Below are 18,433 nucleotides of genomic sequence, written 5' to 3' on the forward strand. Positions count from 1 at the left end.
CGTGGACTGAGCTCGGGATTCACAGAGGTGGCTTGCAGGGCCTATCCTGCCTGGGCCTGCTCCCTGGGAGAGTGGGCAAGGAGTGGGCCAGGCTCTCGGGAGCGACACATGGCTGAAGCGAGCACTGCCCGTCCCCGGGGAAAGGCAGAGCTTCCACTGTCCCACACACTCCCGCGCTCCCACTTCAGTGCCAGCTCTGAGGGGACCCAGGAGCAGGGAGAGTGGGACGAAGGCCTTTCTGATGCTGAACACACTGACAGTTTCTGGCACCAGCCGGACCTTAGGCACTGATGCCCCAGTGGAGGCTCAGCCAGGAACCTCCCTCCCCGCCTGCTCAGGCATGCTGGTCCGCTCCTCCTCCCCTCAGCCTTTGTGGATTTTGTCGATTTGCCCTTTGAGGGCACTGCATCATTTTACAGGTGGGAAAACTGGGCCCCACCAAGAGATACAGGACTTGCTTGAGGCCGCACAGAGAGTTAGTGACATCACAGTCCCATGCAGGGTTTGAAAGCAGGCACATGCGGAGAGTCTCCCACCAGGACATGATAAGAAAGGAACAATGGGTAAAGCCCGCCCTGACTACAGCTCTAAACCGCTGTGCCCAGCTATCAGCCCTGGGGAGCACCTCTCGTCACTGGTCCCGGCCCTGGGACCAAATGGCAGCCGTGCTAATAACTTGCAAGCCTGTGCCCACATTCCTTGCTAACTGGACTTCAAAGGAGGCTGGGAGGCCATGGCCTGAGGCTGCTGGTACTTTGCATCGCCTCCATCTGGGACAACCGGAGTATTCAGACTGGGCTCGTGAGGCCCTGCTGCGGCCACCAGTTATGAGGTGGCTGTTGGGATTCTGCAGACAAGGCCCAGGGGACCCAGTGGAGCCAAAAGCTGCACTGGGCCCAACTGGGATTTCATGAGCAGGAGCCCAGACTGGCAGGTGTGTCCTTCCCCTGTCCTTGGCCAGACCAGGCCCAGCTGGAAGACCCACTTTCAGTCAGTCAGCCTCTAAATCAGGAGGACAGGTCTGTTCCAGCTCTGCCCAGACAGAGCAACCCCTACACAGGCCAAGGGAGGGCAGTCACAGTGAAGCCCACACAACACACGCAAGAACAGAGGCCTGCCAACAAGGCAGGCTGGTTTCCCCTTGCCAGAATGGAAACCAGCTTTAGGGTCTGCATGACAGCAGAATGTGAGATGCAAAATGCCTTTGGGCTGCCCACTGGGCGGTGCACCCTGAAGTGAGGCCACAGGCTCCTCCAAAGGCTGAGGGGGGGTGTCTCCTTGCCCCATCCCCCTCTCTCAGGACACCAGCAAATCACAGCCCAGCTCAGCAGTGTGGGCATTCGAGCAGCACTCCAGCTGTCAATGTGCCCACCTCATTCCCCTGGACATGCTTAGAGATAGGCTGTGCTGCTCGCTTTCTACATAAATACGGGTTTTATTACTGAAAGAAGAGACCACCTCTGAATGAAGTCACGACAGGTCCATTGTCCCCGCAGCAGAAGGCCCTGCTCTGTCCCTGCAGCCAAAACTCTGGCCAAGGCACTTGGGACTGCCCTCCACGGGGGAGCAGCTGAGGGGCCTGAGAGCTGAGCCCCTCGGGGTTGTCTGCGGTCTCGGGACCTGTATCCAAGCTCAGGCGTGGCCACCAGTGCTATAGCTGGACATTCAGACTTACCGAAAATGTACAAGCATCCTAAAGTGTCCTTCCTCCTGAGTCCCCAAGTCTGGCCTCTTAGCAAGGATGCAGCGCCATACCTGGCCACCCGCAGGGTTCGGAGAAAGACGCCCAGGGGTGCGTAGTGGCTGGAATGCTCTCTGCGGGTCATGCGCATACGCGGGGGTGAGGTGAGTTACATGGTGAGACACACGGAGTTACTGTGAGCTCTCAGGACGCACAGACAGCACAGGTGACAAAGGCATCAGCTGATCGGTCCCACCTGGTCCAACCCGTCCAGTTCAGGGGCGTCAAGCGTGCTGAGGCCCCGGGCGCCACTGCAGGCGCTGTGACCATCACCGACACCGTTGCTGGGCTCCATTGGGCAAATGTAGTCCGTCGATTCGTCAAACTTCTTTTTTCTTATGTTTCCAAAATGTGAAAATCCCAGCTTCCGTGGCTAAAATACAGCAGATGCAATATGATGAGAAAGAGGTGACTGAGCTGGTATGCAGCTACCCTGACAATACATTTTAGAGCAGGCCTGTGAGGGAAGGAATAAGGCAAACTGCTTCTAGAAAAACTCTTTTCACAAAATAGCACTCCTGGAAGCAACTGGTCTGCTGGGGAGAGGCCAACAGATCAATCGTCTGGAGCAAGCAGAGCTGCTCCTCCAAGGCTCCGTGCCCAAAACTCTTGCCCTGTGATGGTGACATTCCCTGGGAGGACTTGGGACTCCCTGAAGATGCTGCAGTCTGTACAGAGGCCAAGCTCACAGGACTTGGCACTGCACGGGGAGCACTCTCCACCTTCTCACAGCACCCAGGGCAGCCACACAGACAGCCCTTCCTGCCTGCTCCAGCACCGGAGCTGTGCTGAGTTGGCAGGACAGCTCAGGCAGGGGGGATGTGTGAGATTCAGAGCCCCACTGAGTGCTGCTGGTGCTCAGATGACCTCGGGACCTCTTCCAGTTATGTGCTGGCCACCTCCAGGGCGGGCTGCCCACAGGGCCACTCACTGAGTTAGTTAAGACAGCTCTAACTGGCACAGGGAACCCACACTCAGTAACTTCTCTGCCTTGCAAAACGAGTCAAGGTAGCATCAGGAGAGGACTGGATGCTGCCTGCACATAATTTCTGTGTAAAGAAACTTGCACACCCTTGGACTCAAGAGTGGCTGGGAACTGGCCTAACAAAGAGTAACATAAAATCAAACCAAAGGTAGAAGCCAAAGCAGAATTCACGAGAGCCTCCCCTCATCCAGGTAGCCCACTTGGGTTTGGCACCAGGTCCTGGCTTATCCGCTGCCCAAGTTAGGTGCCAGAAGGCAGGTCCCTGTGGCCACCCCAGAAAGGGCCTGGCAACTCACCCGGACTTTGGCTGTGGTGGTCAGTGGTGTGTAAGCAGGTGAGGTCATTTTCTCTCGCTTCTCCTGCTCAGCCTCAGGGCCAATCAAGGCGTTGAATTTGGTGGTCAGGTGACGTCTGAGGAGCGTCTTTTGTGGTGGGATGTTAAGAAGCATGGCCAGGGTGTCCCCTGTGAAGCGTGGCTCTAGGATCTAAGAGGAAACCAGACCAGTCAGCCAGCGATGACCACCAGTGGTTCCAGGTGATGACACTGAGTCACAGGAACCATCGACCCGGATGCCTCCAGGGCACTTGCCCTGTGTCCCCACCCTGCTTGCTTCCTGGCACGGGGCCTGACTCTGACTGACCAGTGGAGAGCTGTGCCCTCTTAGTCAAGGCTGTCTCCCTTCTCATCCCTTGTGTCCAAGCCACCCCTTCCTCATTTCTCTGCTAGCTCTGCCTCTTGGTAGCTCTGAGTGCTGAGACGGATCGTCCCATGACAAGCAGGAGGTGACATCTAGGTGCTCTCTCCCTCTCCAGCCCTGTGTTACTCTAGCAGCAGGTGGAGCTGCCTGGTTAACGGGCAGTTTTCATGCAGACCCCTTGTCCTGGACTCCTCTGGGCCTGCAGCTGGGAAAGTCTTTCCAGAGGCAACCTTACTTCCATGAAGCCTGTTAAGTCTCAGCCACAAGGGATCAAATTCTACTTTGAGATTTCAATTTATGCAAGGAGTTCAGATGAAGTATCACTTTCTTACTGGGATGCGTGTCTAGCCCTTAGCCGTCAGCTCCTGAATACCCCAGGAGCACTGAGGCAACTGGATCAGCTCAACGAGCCACTTACAATAAGTCCTCCGTGGACGCCGCTCCCACGAAGGTTGGGCGCGTATTCCGCCAGGTCCACGGACCGCAGCCACTCCATCACCCTGTGGTTGGACCACTGCACAACTTCTGAAGGAGAGAGGTTACTCTGTGAGAGGGAGAAGGAGAGTGAAGAAGTTAGGCCTACAGGTCCTACCAGGCTCCTCTGTGGAGCCAGCCCCTGTGAGTTAGTCAGCCCTAGATGTCACCCAGGCCTCCATGCCAGCTGCCTGAGAGCCTGCCTAGTTTCCAAGAAATTAAGCTCTCTCTCAACCTGCAGGATCTTCTTACTCTGAGATAGCTAATTTCAGAATCCCGTTACTCCCTGACTCTCTGATTACTCCAAGACTAACACATGAAGGCATGGAGTTATTCATCCAGTGATTCAGGAGCGCTTTAAAAGAGGACTGCCCATCGTGAGCTGAGTGTTTTACAGAATAAAGATCTCACTGGCGTGGCCAGATGTTTTAGGAGAATACACATTAAGATACTTATACCTCGGTGCCCTCAAGTGGCATCTAGGTCTTCAAAATGCCCGGCACTGTGCCTGACATATAGAAGGCAACAAAACGTGCTTTGTTGAACAGGGAGAAAAGGGGATGGAGAGAGTACGGCTAGGAGTTTTCAGTCCTCTGGGAAGCTGAGTAGTACTCTTAAACCAGGGTTAGACTTAGTTCCCAGAACACAGGAGGCAGGGTATTACCGACAATCTTGTAGAAGAACTCTGAGGTTCATGGAAGATTATCAGGGATTCCCCAGGCTGCGGGTTGCTATGTTTGCCTCTACTATTTATTCTCTAGCAAAACCTGCTCATGGATTCCCTGTGAATCTGGAGCTGAAGGTCAGTTAATGTTCTACCTACCCAGAGACTGAAATACCTGGTTTCCTCATAGGCACTTTTCCACTCCTCTGTGTACTTTGACACCATCTTTCCATTTTGTCTCACCCCTCTCCCCTCTCTCCCCTTTGCTCCATTTTCTTGTCTCCTTTAATTGTTACAATGTCTTTAAAAGACTTGCTGCCACTGCCCTCCGGCCCATAGCATGCATCTCCCCCAGGGAGATGGACGTTGGAGGTACAGTGGCTGCGATGGGACAGAGTTCAGGCCACAGGCATGTTGGGGCACCACGAAGCCCTAGCAAAGGGAAGAATCCACAGCACCGTGGTCCCAAACGCAGCCACCTAGTGACGATAATGTCCTGGGTTTCCAACGCCCTAGCTTACAGGTGTCTGGGCTCAGGGCGAGCCGGACAGGTAGCGCCCTGCCCTTACCTCATCAGCCGGCCGCCGGTGCAGGCAGTGAGGGTTGAACTTGTTGACATGCAGCACGTGAATGGCACATTTGATGCTGAGATGATGTAGCTGGCTGGTGACTTTTAGGAAGAGGAGATCATTCTGGAAGAACAAAGTTTTGGTGCATGAACCAGAGCTTCTGAAGTGACAAACACCCCATGAGGATCCATTCCAGACCATACAATACAACATGGACATGGCAACAGTTCTCCTTGGCACGACAGTTCATACTTTGCTACTTGGGGCGTCTTATGTGACAAATGACACTGCTTTAAGACCTTAAGGATATGCTAGAGGTGGTGGAATCGGGTGTAAAATAACTTCCATGGGGATGCCTGCGTCGAGCTGGGTGCTCACAGGGACTGAGACATGGGAGGAAGGGTCCTCACCACCGTCAGGTACTGCAGCATTCTCCCGTCAACTCTGGATTCATGAAACTGGTCTTTGTACTGGGGTAACCCAATATCATCAAGCCAACCTACAGAAATGGGGAAGTGAGACTTGTGAAAACCGGAGACTGTGGATGCAAAAAAACAAAAAGAAAGCAGCAGCAAGTTATCATTCAAGTTCCAGCTGTGTTTCCCCTAAAGTTTAGCAATCTGTCTGCCTATCCCAAGGAGACAGCTGCCTTTGAGGCACACATTCCCAGGGAGCTGCCAGAAACATACACACATCTGCCTGTCCTTACGTGTTACCCAAATGTGGTCCAGCAGTGCAGACTTCTCCTCCTGCTTGGTGTTGATGGCTTTCACTGCTAAAACCAGCTTTTTCCTGTGAAGAGGGTGCTTAATTCCCAGCTCCTGAAAGTGAAAGATGGAGACAGATGTGAAATCTCGGCAGGCAGCCCAGCTCTCAGAGGCTCCTGTGTCTGGGTGGAGATTCTCCACTGGGTGGCGCATAACAGCGGACCTCTGCCCACCGCCCTGGGATCAACCTGCAGCAACCTTGGCCTCCTTTGCCCATCTTCCTACGTGTGGGCATGTTGTTGGGGTGGTGGGTGGGAAGGAATGGGGGGAGTTCATCTTCCCATGCACTGGTTTGGGGAGAAGTAGGAGCCTCCTCACTCAGGGCTCAGCCCGTACCTTTTCCATGTCCTGAGGGGTAGCTGTCAGTAAAGTGTGGCCAGAAGTCACCCACTGCCTCGCAAAGATGACATACTGAGCCAGGCCGAAGTCCTCCAGCCACGCGCACACACGCTCTGTGCTCCACTGGGCAAAGGGGGCGTTGGCGTCACTGCAAGCAGGAAATGACCCTGTTAGCACGAGGGCCTGGGCTCCATCTGAACATAATAGTGCCTCACAAAAAGGGACGAGGTTGAAACAAACAACCCCCATAATAGGATCCAGTTGAACCACAACATACTCATTCAAGATAGACTCTTGAGTTTTCTGGGATAACACCTGGTGGGAATCTCAGATCTGCAGCTGCTGAGAGCCTGGGGCAGTTACACACGCCTCAGGAAGCTGTGCTCAAGAGTTTCACTGATGGCGCAGTGGTAAAGAATCTGCCTGCCAATGCAGGGGACACAGGAGATATGGGTTTGATGTTGGGATGATCCCACGGAATAGGAAAGGACAACCCATTCCAGTATTCTTACCTGGAAAATCCCATGGACAGAGGAGCCTGGAGGGCTCCAGTCCATGGTGTCACAAACAGTTGGTCATGACTGAGGACTTAACACACACATACACAGGAAGCTGTGCTCACACGAATAAGCAGTCCACATACATACACGGTTGAACCAAAGCCAAGAGTCACAGCCCCAGTGGCCGAAATAGCTCATTTGGGAGAGCGTTAGACTGAAGAGTCACAGCCCCATTAGGATTTAGATCCACACCTAAATCATGTTTTACACAGTGTTTAATATCATTTTTATGAAAAAGGTTAGAAAGCTAGAGAAAGAGTATCAGTATTCAAACATTAAAAAAAAACCCTCCAATTATCAGTAGTTAAAATCTTATTTACTAATGAAATACTAGGAGCATTCACATCAAAGTCAATAAAAAGACTTTTTTATCACACTAGTAACACTGGTCAGAGTTGCAGTGAGTATAGAAGAGATAAAAGAAAAAGCAAAAATATAGCTATTAGAAAGTTAGAAATAAAGCCACTCTTTTCAGAATGACATGATTGTCTACCTAGAAAACCTGAGAGAACTCAGGAAGGTGGCTAGTTATAAAATACACATACTCCTAATATTTACATGACATATACGATTTTCTATATACCAATGCACAGACATTAATATTTTTGTTAAAATAATTTTAAATCCCACTGATAGCAACCAAAATTATAAAAATGTCTAAGCACTGCCTTTATGAGAACTGAGTGGGTCCTTGTGTGTGGGGATGGGGGAGCTGGTAACTATGACACTCAACTGAGCAGCATGAAAAGGATATGAATAAATGAAAAGCTAGATCATGTTCCTAGACAGGAAGCCTGGGTTTTACAAAGCCATCAATTCTTAAAGACATCAATTTTTCATTTAAAGTCTGAATATAATGGCACACTCAAACCCCAGTTGAGGTGTGGGGGGTGGCGGGAAGGTTGACAAAGCACCTTTGTATCCATTTTATTAAAATAAAGGAGGATTCACGGAATATAGAAGACTGGCTACTCCAAAAGACTACTCTAAGGAAGTGCTTCTAAAATGCTGGTTTAAAAAAATTAATGCCTGAATGAGGCATTAAAAAATTCCTTGAAAGTGAGAGAATTTCTTAAAGTCAGGATGACCAGGAAGCACCATTTTAGAACTAGGGCAGGAGATGGTGTGTGCCTTAGAGCAGGTGCTGGCCACAGCCTGGAGCCTAGGTTTTTAATGAATCGTAAGTGCATATCTAGGTTTTTTGAGACCTGGAACTTACAAAATTTGGGGCGGGGAACCTCTTCAAGAATTGAATGCAGATGGAATATGTGAATACACAATTTGAATACAAAATTAGGGACAAAATGTGTATTTAGAATAAAAGAAAATCACAAAATTTACAAATCTAAAACAGAAAAATATCATGGAATCCAGAAAAATCATGTTTTTATTAATTCCAAATACACTTCTATGGCGCTTTACCTTCATATCTGGTATTCTCTGCTTGCTTCATATGTCAGCAACTCAGTAACATATCTGTCCCTCTGTATCTGCTAGGGGATTGGTTCCCAGACCCCACAGACACCAAAATCCAGGGATGCTCAAGCTCTTCAGATAAAATGGCATAGTTCACTCAGCCCTCTGTATTTGTGAGTTCTGCATCCATGGATTCAACCAGTAGAAATCTGCTGCTGCTAAGTCACTTCAGTTGTGTCCGACTCTGTGTGACCCCATAGACGTAAGCCCACCAGGCTCCCCCATCCCTGGGATTCTCCGGGCAAGAACACTGGAGTGGGTTGCCATTTCCTATGTGGTTATTTGAATCTGTGGGTGGGGCAGGGCTGTATTTTCTGTGAGAAGTTTAATTCCACTTTCCTTCTAGCACAGTGGACTCATATTTGTTATTTTGATAGTTTTTTAAAAAAACCTTTCAGCTTCACAATTTAAAAATGGTATTGTTAAATACAATTTTAGAATCATTAAATTTAGGAAAACTATCAAGTGTCCTTTAGATACGAGCTGTAAAATTCCACAGCATTCAAGCTTTCTGGTGTTTCTTAAATATTTTTTGCATTGACATTTATTTAATGTCCCTGTGGCTGTTGCATATTAGGCAACATCATCTTGGTCAAAGTTAGTATATCATGTAAAATCATCAAGAAATTTTCATCTTTTGCCAATGTGTTCATATGATTCACTTTATTGAATAACAATCAAGGAAGCTATTCACTGTTCTGAGTACATCATGCAAAATGTGGGGCTGGATGAAGCACAAACTGGAATCAAGATTGTGGGAGAAATATCAACAACTTCAGACAGGCAGGTGATACCACACTAATGGCAGAAAGTGAGGAGGAGCTAAAGAGCTTCTTGATGAAAGTGAAAGAGGAAAGTGAAAAAGCTGGCTTCAAACTCAACACCAAAAACCTCAAATCATGGCATCTGGTCCCATCACTTCATGGCAAACAGATGGAGAAACAGTGGAAACAGCAGCAGACTTAATTATTTTGGTCTCCAAAATCACTGCCGACAATGACTGCAGCCATGAAATTAAAAGACACTTGATCCTTGGAAGAAAAGCTGACAAACCCAGACAGCATATTAGAAAGCAGAGACATCACTTTGCCGACAAAGGTCCGTCTAGTCAAAGCTATGGTTTTTCCAGTAGTCGTGTACGGATGTGAGAGTTAGACCATAAAGAAGGCTGAGCACCAAAGAATTGATTCTTTCAAACTGTGGCGCTGGAGAAGACACTTGAGAGTTCCTTAGACAGCAGGGAGATCAAAGCAGTCAATCCTAAAGGAAATCAACCCTGAATATTCATTGGAAGGACTTATACTGATGCTGAAGCTCCAATACTTGGGCCACCTGAGGCAAAGAGCTGACTCACTGGAAATGACCCTGATGCTGAGAAAGATTGAAGGCAAGAGAAGGGGTGACAGAGGATGAAATGGTTGGATGGCATCACTGACTCAATGGACATGAGTTTGAGCAAACTCAGGGAGACAGTGAAGAACAGGGAAGCCTGGCGTACTGCAGTTCATGGGGTTGCAGAGAGTCAGACATGACTCAGCAACTGAACAACAACAACAAAATTAACTATTTTTGTTTGGAATTTATCTGTTGCTCTTGGTGAATTTTTGCGTTTGGTTTGATCTGGGATTTTTGGTGTATATATTTTTCTTAAAATCAGAATAGTTTCTTTTAATTTCAGTGCTCGCTTTATCACTTTTATTTCACATTCTATTAGCTTTTAATTTTAGTTTCTAAGTTTCTGGGAATTGGGAAGAAACAAATGTTCTACATATCAGAGAGACATTTTAGTTATGAGGTGAAATAAGTGTTTTTGAGACTGTAATTTGAATGTCTCTGTCCTGTAGACCTTTCCAAAACATCCTAGAGCTCTGACATGCTCCTCTACCCTTAATCATCTTCCCATTTCTTGCTGTGTGAATGGTCTCTGCTCTCCCAAGCCAGTGGTATTCCCACAGTAGCACACTCAACCTTCCTACCTCCTGGAGTTCTGTTAGTGCCAGGATCTCCCATACTCTTGTCCGGGGCTGAACATGGTGTTAGGTGATTTAGAGATGACAGAGAAAGTACCTTTCATATACAGCCAACCACTTGTTTTACTGACATGTTCCAAAACATGTTTCCAAATCGCAGTTCAAATAATGTAAGTGCGATTTATCAAACAGGCCGTTCCCATGGTAGACGGAGAACACAGGGTGCCCTTATCATTGCGTGTATTTCATTAGTCCTTTTCTGAAAAGAGAGGGCTTCTATTTTGAATAAGCACCAAGAGAACCAAACCCCCTGTTTAGGATTTTGCAAATCTGATGACTGGAAAGGCTTTCCACAGACTAGCTTCTGGTTTTGTGTATTTCAAATGTTCTTTCTTTTCCCACTACCCCATACTTCTGAAACCAAATGCCAGAAGACAAGTTCGTTTTGGAACAAGATCTCTGACTTTGAGTCTCTGTGTCAGAGTGCTGGGCACACTGGCACGCTGGAAGCCATTTTTATAGTAGGACAGCTAATTAATGAAACCTTAGTAAACTAAACATGAAGTGACTGCAAACCACATAAACATAATCCCACCAAACCCAGACTAAATGGATTCCCAACTCAACTTCCCCTAAGTCAGATCCCAAGAATGCCCATTGCTATTCCAGTGTCATCTGATATTAATCTAAGCATAGACCAAGGGAAAGTTGGAGTAAAGAGTCAGCAGTCTCGAAACTGTTTGTGTTTGAAATGTCTTACTTACGAAAAAATTTCAAAACACAGGGTCAGTACATTGGGTCAGTACATTTTGTTAGTACATTGGGTGGACCCTCTCTGGACTGTGGAAGGGGCCCAGACAAGTAAATGACCTTGGGACAAAGGCAGTGAAATGGGGTCTGAGGCAGGGAAGCACTCTGATCAGAGACTCCTCATAAGCTAGAGTCACTAAGGCAATACACTCTGTAGATGAACTCAGAAAACCCCTCCAGAGATGGGGGCCAGACATGTGGCTTTAAAGTCTGGCTGACTTAAACATTTACACTCTACTTTTTCTTGGGGAGAAAAAACTCTGTCACTTCACACCAAAATAAATTTCTAAACAGATGGCTTTTGAAGTTTTTTAAAATTACTTTTAAAAAATTAATTGTTTAAAACCAGTTTTAAAAAAATCATTGAAAATTTTTAAAATAATGAAAGATATCACAAAGGAAAAGTTGGTAACTTATTGTATACAAACCTAAAAGTTTCATATATCAAAGTCTGCAACAAACCTGAAAAATGATCTATCACAACTTTTTTTTTAATTTTTATTTAATAAATGGTACAAAGCACAATGCCAAAAACATTAACAGTTAAAATTTCACCACATGAAAAAAAACTAGAGAATACACAGTATATTAAGATATGTTTATAACATATCACAACTTTCAGATGTGGCGTAATATCTTAATATACTGTATAGAGAACAAATAGAAATTAAATAACTAATTAAAAAATATTCATAACTAAATAAAAATGGGCCAAAATGCTCACAATTCACAAAAGAAATAAACATGTAAACAAAATTAACAATAAGAATGAAATTTGGGGAGGCCTATAAAACTAGAAGTTTAAACAAAGAAAAGCTGCAAACGGTTAATGCTGAGAAGGCTGTAGGTGCATCAAGCACTCGCTGTACAGCAGTGGTGTGTGCGTGTGCGTGCACTCACTGTACAGCAGTGGTGTGTGCGTGTGTGTGTCACTCAAGCACGTCTGACTCTGCGATCCCATGGACGGCAGCCAGTCAGGCTCCTCTGTCCATTGGAATGTAAATCAGCAAAACAGGAAAACTTTTAAACGTGGATTCTTCTATAACCTGAGAGTTCCTATGAAATGTCATTATCAAATATTATATTAGCAAACAACTTTTCCACTGGGAAAAAAAAGAAAGGATTAGGGCTGGAGACTTTCAGTAACAATGAACTTTTCCTATAGGAATATTGGTGACAATATTTTTTAAAGGCTACACCTAAATATCTATAAACTATAAACAGCAGAGAGTATTAGCATATAATTATAGCACATTTCTGTTAAAGAGTAATAAAGGCCTTTCTTTCCCACCAGCAAGCTCATTTTTGTTACCACAAGCACAGCTGTGATGAACACACAGTCTTATCAGGCCTTCATCCCCATTCTCCTCGTCATACATTGTTACTGTTAACAAAGCACAAAGACATCCAAACAAAGCAACTGTGTGGTTGGAACTGCAGTTCTGCCTTTGGCAGAGAAAGTTCCCCACACTGGCCGCCCCACACCAAAGTGACTTGGCAGAGGGTGAATGGGCCCCTTAACCACGCAGTCCTGCTCTAAGGAAAAACGCCTCAGGGTCTTAGAGAAGTTCTTACACCCAACCAATGATCCCCTCTTCAAGAATAAATCCAAAGGAAAGCCAGAAGTGGAACAAAATTTCATCATTCAAGCTTATGGTGGCTTTATTTTTTCACCCCAGAACCATTAATGTCTAAGGTCAGAAGGCCGCCAAGTAGATTGCCGTACCAGGGAAACACCACTCTCCCTCAGGAAGGTCTGGACTGCTGGAACTAGGATTAGTGTGCAGGTTTGCACATCTTAGTCATTACACGCACCTGGCACTGGCGTCTGGCGATCTCAGGGGGATGAAAATTAAGAGGGTTAAACCTTACATTTTTGAATTCCCTGATGGTACAGAGGATGAGACTCCACCTGCCGATGCCGGGAACACAGGTTTGATCCCTAGTCTGGGAAGATCCCACAGGCCGTGGGGCAACTGTGCTCACGCGCCACAACGAGTGGAGCCTGTGGACCCTAGAGCCCACACGCCGCAACGACCGAGTCCACGAGCCGCAACTGCTGACGCCGTGTACCGAGAGCCTGTGCTCAGCAAACAAGAGAAGCCAGCACGAGAAGCCTGCGCACTGCAGTGAAGAGCAGTCCCTCACTCACCGCAACTGGAGAAAGCCCATGCACAGCAATGAAGACCCAGCGCAGCCAGAAACAGAAAAGATCCTTATTTTTTACTGTTTGGCTACATTTAAAATGTCACAGTACAATCCTGAGAAAGGCCCCCCGGGGCCTGTTCATGACTGAGAAACTCAGACTTTAGTAGGAGATATTCCCACTGGAGATGATATATTGCAGGGATCATCTGATGGGAGCAGAGGTTATGGAAAAGGGTTTCCCTAAGACACAGGACAAAAGGTTCACCTGGGCAGGTCGGAAGGGACAGGCTCTTCTCCTAGTAGGGAGATTTGGGGCAAGTGAGGGATAAAGCTGGTGGCGAGAGGGTGTCCACCAGGGCGATCTCTGGAAAAGTTTCTTTTTTTTTAATGCTTTTTTCATTAGTGTGTGAGGGGAACAGTCATATAAAAACCTCCCATCCTGTTCCCTTTATAAGCCCTTCCAAGCTGCCCCTGCAGGAGGGTTCGGTACCGGGTGCCATGAGGGATCAGGGCAGATCTGCCTGCTGCCCCTGCACCCTTTTGCAAGTCTGTGTGAAAGGAGGGGCTGCGCCAGGAGCAGGCTGTGCTCTCTCCACCAGCCTCCCGGGGGAAGGAGACCCCTGAATGTGGCCAGCTGACGCCAGGGTTAAATGTGTAGGAGCTCACGTGAGCCTCATAAGAACTTTCACAAGCACTTGTTTTTGACCCCACACTTCATAGATGAGGAGACTGAGGTTTACTCGTGGGGCTGGAGCACTGCCTCCCACCCCACACACACCCTAGCTGTAGGCAGCCCTGCCTTTGCCTCAGTGCACCTAGAAATAAGCATCAGCAATGTCCACACGTGTCAAAGGGACAGGCCGAGAAGCTCTGGGCTAGGGGCTCCTGCCTTCCATCTCTGGAGGCTCTGGGGCATCCGGCCCCCATCCCCACTCCATCCTGGGCAGGATTTTACATGGTTCTTTTCAGATGGACTGGAGGGAGCCTTACCTTTTCTGAGCCTTGGGGTCTCTGGTCCTGGACAGTCTTGGCCCTGCGGTTGCCCGGAGCCCACCTCGTCGAAACTCGGCCACCCCTGGGGCATCGGTGTTGAAGTTTCCTGACTGAGTCCTTCGGATCCTGTGGGGACAGGAATCCATGGAGACCATCAGAGGGCAGGCTAGAAGCCCAAGGTCAGTGCACTCCCCCTACATAGGGCCTCACAAGCCACACCCAGGGCTCTGGATGGCCCTGCTTCCCAGTGCCTCCCTTGAGCGCCAGCATCAAGACCCAGCCTCAACTGGGATGGGGCCCCTCTCCCTGGGGGGGTCAAAGTGCAGGTTGCTGCCTGGAAGCAGGCCCCAGTTTCTGCCTTATTTTGCAGACTGGGTCAGCAAGACCAACAAAACTCAGCGCTCTATCTTCAAAGATCGCTTCAGACACAGACTGAGCCCTGAGGAGGAAGAAATTGGTCTCACCCATGCGTCTCTCCAAAGCACGTGAGGCACAAGCTGCAGAGGATGTTCTCAGATCTGTGGGATGGACTGATGCCTAAAATGAATGACATCGAAGGCAACTGGCTATACTTAAGGGGTGCCTTTCATAGTTCTTCTCTGGGCCTTAAAAAATAAATCAAAGGCTTCTCTACATGTAACTACTCTGTGCTTACTGCTGTTCCAACATCTAATTAAAGAGGGGGTTTATGGAGACATTTTGCTCAGCCAAGAATATTAATTCTAAACAATGGAATTAATGATCATCACCACCAACTTACTTTCCCCAGAACTTCTTGATGCCTTTGGGGCTCCGTTTACCATCTGGTGTCAGGGGAGACTGGGGGCTGGACTCGGTGCCCGATGACATAGATGAGTCATTGGCCACGGCAGTGTCGTCCCAGCCACTTTCTGTGTCTCCTGAGATTGAAAGAATGAAATGACATGTGAATGACAAGAAGGAACCTGACCTCTGCAAACCTTCTCCCCAAGCCTGGGCCATTCCCTCAGTGGGAGTCGGGAATAGTCTGCCCAGCCCTGCTTTCAGGGCAGAACTTTACAGCAAGATCTCGGAGACCAGTAGGGGCTCAGGCACACTCCAGGTTTTCTCTCTGGGGAGTTAGTGAGCTTAAGGCTTCAAATCTGGGTGAGCAAATGTCTTCAACCGGGGGCCCAGTACTTACAGGATAACTCCAGCACGGAGCTTCCTCTCTCTCCCCCACCCAAGGGAGACATGGGAGTGCAGGCAGCAGGGGGACCTGGCTGAATGTTTGGAAAAGGGAGGGTGTCCCGAGAGGCAAGCAAGGACGTCTCACTCTCCACCTCACCTGGAAGGGTACAGTACCTAATACGGGGGCACTGACACTCCGGCCACGGTCTCCAGCCAACCAAGAAGCAGAGAAGCCACATGAAGAAGCAAGAGAGGCCAAAGTCCAGCCCAACAGAGTTATAAGGAAGCAAAGAAATAAACAAGAGTCATCGAGCAAGAGGGAAAAACTCAAACAGAAAGAAAAATAATCCCACAAGGAAGGGTGGGGGTGAAGGGTGACTGAGCCTGACCTACAGGGTCACTGCAGTGAGAGGGGACCAAATGCTGCTGGTGCCACTTCCTGGCAGGTAAAGCATCCAAACACATGGAGGGAGAGGGGCAGCTGTGGGGGCTGAATATGCCAGGCTGCCCACTGCTCTTGTGCACATGCCAGAGCTCACTCAGATCAGACTACAATGATCCGAAGCTGCAGGAGAGTCCACAGTCTGAGTGTCGCTAGGACACATTCATTCAAGGGCTTATCTGGAGTTTCTGCCACCAAAAATTGGCCAAGGGCAGAAGCCTGTACATTGGCTGGCTCGGAAACAGCTAGAGATGAGGAGTCAGGGGTGGGGAAAGCTCTGTCAGGACCAGAATGCTCCCTTTTATACACCACCCCCCCAATTCCTGATCTGCCGCTGCTATTGGAGAAATACAGCCTATTGTGCAAAGACTTCCATCAGATCCTAAGCACCAAAAGGCTACTGGTGGACTGGCATCCTCTAAGGAAATGCTCTTCCTTGGAAGAGCACATAACATCACCCTACTGGTAAGAGGGAGGCTGCAGAGAGGAAGGCAGAGACAGGAAAGAGATCAGGAGGCAGAGGAGGAACGGGGAGGGCCAGGGAGGGTGGGGTGTGCTATCTAGCAGGGAGGGAAAGAGGAAAAATAGGAAGGTCAGGAAGGAGTCGAGAGAGGAGGAACAGACGAGAAGAGAAAATGGGGGTAGAATAATCACAGGTGGAAAGAAGGTGGGCACACACCCTGATTCTCTGGGCTCTGGGGTGTTTATGGAAGGGAACAGTGAGCCCAGAAAGACAGCCATAGTCTCTGGACATGGGACCACCCTGAGGTACGACTTGCCTCAGCCGCCCACCCCCACTGCTCTCCAGTTGTGGGCTGTGGTGGGGAGGGTGCAGGGACCTCATGCAACAATGGAAGTGCCAAGGCTGAGGCGCCAGAAGCCGCCAGCCTGGGGTCTGGACACTCACTCAGCCTCAGCGGGCTGCTCCCTGCGGGGTGCAGTGGGGAGGTGGCGGGTGGAGACTTGGCAGCCTCTCCATTGGGCGTGGCTCCTGGAAGCTTCCCAGGTAACGTGGGGTACTTGTGCTCCGCCGGGAAAGGGCCATCCTGAGGGAAGGAGAGGAAGGAGATGTTGGATTACTGTCGCTCTCCACCTCAAACCCAGTTAGGAAATCTCTGGATGCAGGGACAACTCCCTGTTCTCCAAGTTTGTAAACTGAGGCCAACTTGAAGACCCCTCGAAGGTCATTTAAACTAGGCCAGGCAATAGGACCAGAGCTCCAAGAAAGAAACGTGCCCAAAGCCACATAGTGAGATGGGGACAGAATCAAGCTCAAATCGAGGGCTGACAGAAGCCATGTCTTAACAGGAGGTGAAACCTTTGCTGTCTGGCCTTGTGCTCAGAGGTTAAGGAATCAACAGCCGAGGATTACCTTTCAAGCTCTCTGAGCATACAAACCAGAATTCCAACAAATGTTATACCTATTGCTTTACCTTAGTAGATAATATTACCTATTGATCGTATTTATATATTACAATAATAGTTATCTTGAAAGACAGCAGGTTAAGGTGAAGTGAAAAGGTAAGAACACAGTCAGGGGAGGTGTCAACAGAAAGCAGGTCCGAGGGCCACCTGCCAGCACGAAGCTCCCTGGGAACTTGGGATCACAGTCTGCATGAGGTTCAGCCCAGGGCAGTGGGCCCTGTGCTCAGACTCTGGCCACGTAAAGAGTTCCAAAAGGAAAAGTTGATTTCGAGATGAAGAATTGTACTTAAAAAAAAAAAAAGAAAAGAACTGCCCTTATTTGGTCAAGAAGGATTTAACGGGCCCTAAACCCACAAACCTGAGGGAAACACAGTACTAAATTCATTTGAGTGAAAAGAAAAGAGAAATTAAAGCAATGTTACCAAGGGAATCGACTGTGGATCACTTGATCAGATGCAGAAGTAGAAAAGAAGAAGGATGAAACCAATTTCAAAACGAACAAGTCAGAAGAGTAGTGGGAGACTTCAGTGACTGCGATATCTTTAATTTAGTTAAAAGCCAAGTGCCCAGTAAACTTCTGAATTCAGTTTCCTTATAAAGGCATGCCTTAGAAATTGTTTGAAATTCAATTTAGTCATTAAAAACTGAATACTAATCCTATATAAATCAGCTCATAAAGGAGAGAGATGAGAATAGTGGGCTAATTTTCAAGGGATTCTGAAGGAACTGGCTGGTAAAGGAGAAATAACTGGAACTTGAAGAGATGGACACCACACAGTTTTTAAGTTCATGATGACCCATGAGGGACAGATTGGACCTGTTAAGACTTATGGTCAACAGCAACAGTTTCCAAATACCAGCCCCGACACGGGCTGGTTCATATCACCTGGGACACTTGTGAATATAAAAACCCAGGTCCCACTGCACCCATGAATCAGCCCCTCTGGGAGTGCACCCTGGGAGTCTGTGTTTTTAACAAGCATCTCAGATTACTCTGACATACAGTCAGACCCAGGAACCACTGACTGTGGGGAAGGCGGCATTCACAAAGTTTTGAGAACTGAAGGGCATGACTCCAAGTGCCATTTTATACAGGAAATATGGGAGTGGGAAAGGGTTCAGAAACAGACATCCGGTCATATCATCATACACACTCCTCTAAAGACAGGGCAGAGACAGCCAAGGCTACACCCATGTGGGCTGCCCTAGGAGCTCGCCGAAGA

General features: G+C 48.3%; 1 protein-coding gene across 19 annotated transcripts in view; it reads right to left on the minus strand.

Moving 5' to 3' along the window:
* PPFIBP2 (PPFIB scaffold protein 2) overlaps positions 1-18,433 on the minus strand; it is a 167,664-nt gene that overhangs the window by 14,063 nt on the left and 135,168 nt on the right. For 12 of the 19 annotated variants that reach the window (XM_055423442.2, XM_055423443.2, XM_055423441.2 and 9 more), the window contains 12 exons: positions 16,693-16,831; positions 15,518-15,550; positions 14,955-15,093; positions 14,192-14,320; positions 6,235-6,385; positions 5,841-5,952; positions 5,542-5,630; positions 5,132-5,254; positions 3,843-3,968; positions 3,023-3,211; positions 1,938-2,114; positions 1,676-1,815 (listed from right to left, as the gene is read on the minus strand). In XM_055423442.2, coding sequence (XP_055279417.1) covers positions 1,676-1,815; positions 1,938-2,114; positions 3,023-3,211; positions 3,843-3,968; positions 5,132-5,254; positions 5,542-5,630; positions 5,841-5,952; positions 6,235-6,385; positions 14,192-14,320; positions 14,955-15,093; positions 15,518-15,550; positions 16,693-16,831 — 1,547 coding nt within the window. Of the gene's footprint in view, positions 1-1,672; positions 2,115-3,022; positions 3,212-3,842; positions 3,969-5,131; positions 5,255-5,541; positions 5,631-5,840; positions 5,953-6,234; positions 6,386-14,191; positions 14,321-14,954; positions 15,094-15,517; positions 15,551-16,692; positions 16,832-18,433 lie in introns of those variants that run through there. The other 7 variants (XM_055423445.2, XM_055423440.2, XM_055423444.2 and 4 more) reach the window with 4 other exon arrangements.

The sequence above is a fragment of the Moschus berezovskii genome, chromosome 14 (assembly GCF_049115385.1).
Source record: "Moschus berezovskii isolate FMDL1 chromosome 14, NW_MosBer_1.0, whole genome shotgun sequence".
Taxonomy (NCBI): Eukaryota; Metazoa; Chordata; class Mammalia; order Artiodactyla; family Moschidae; genus Moschus; species Moschus berezovskii.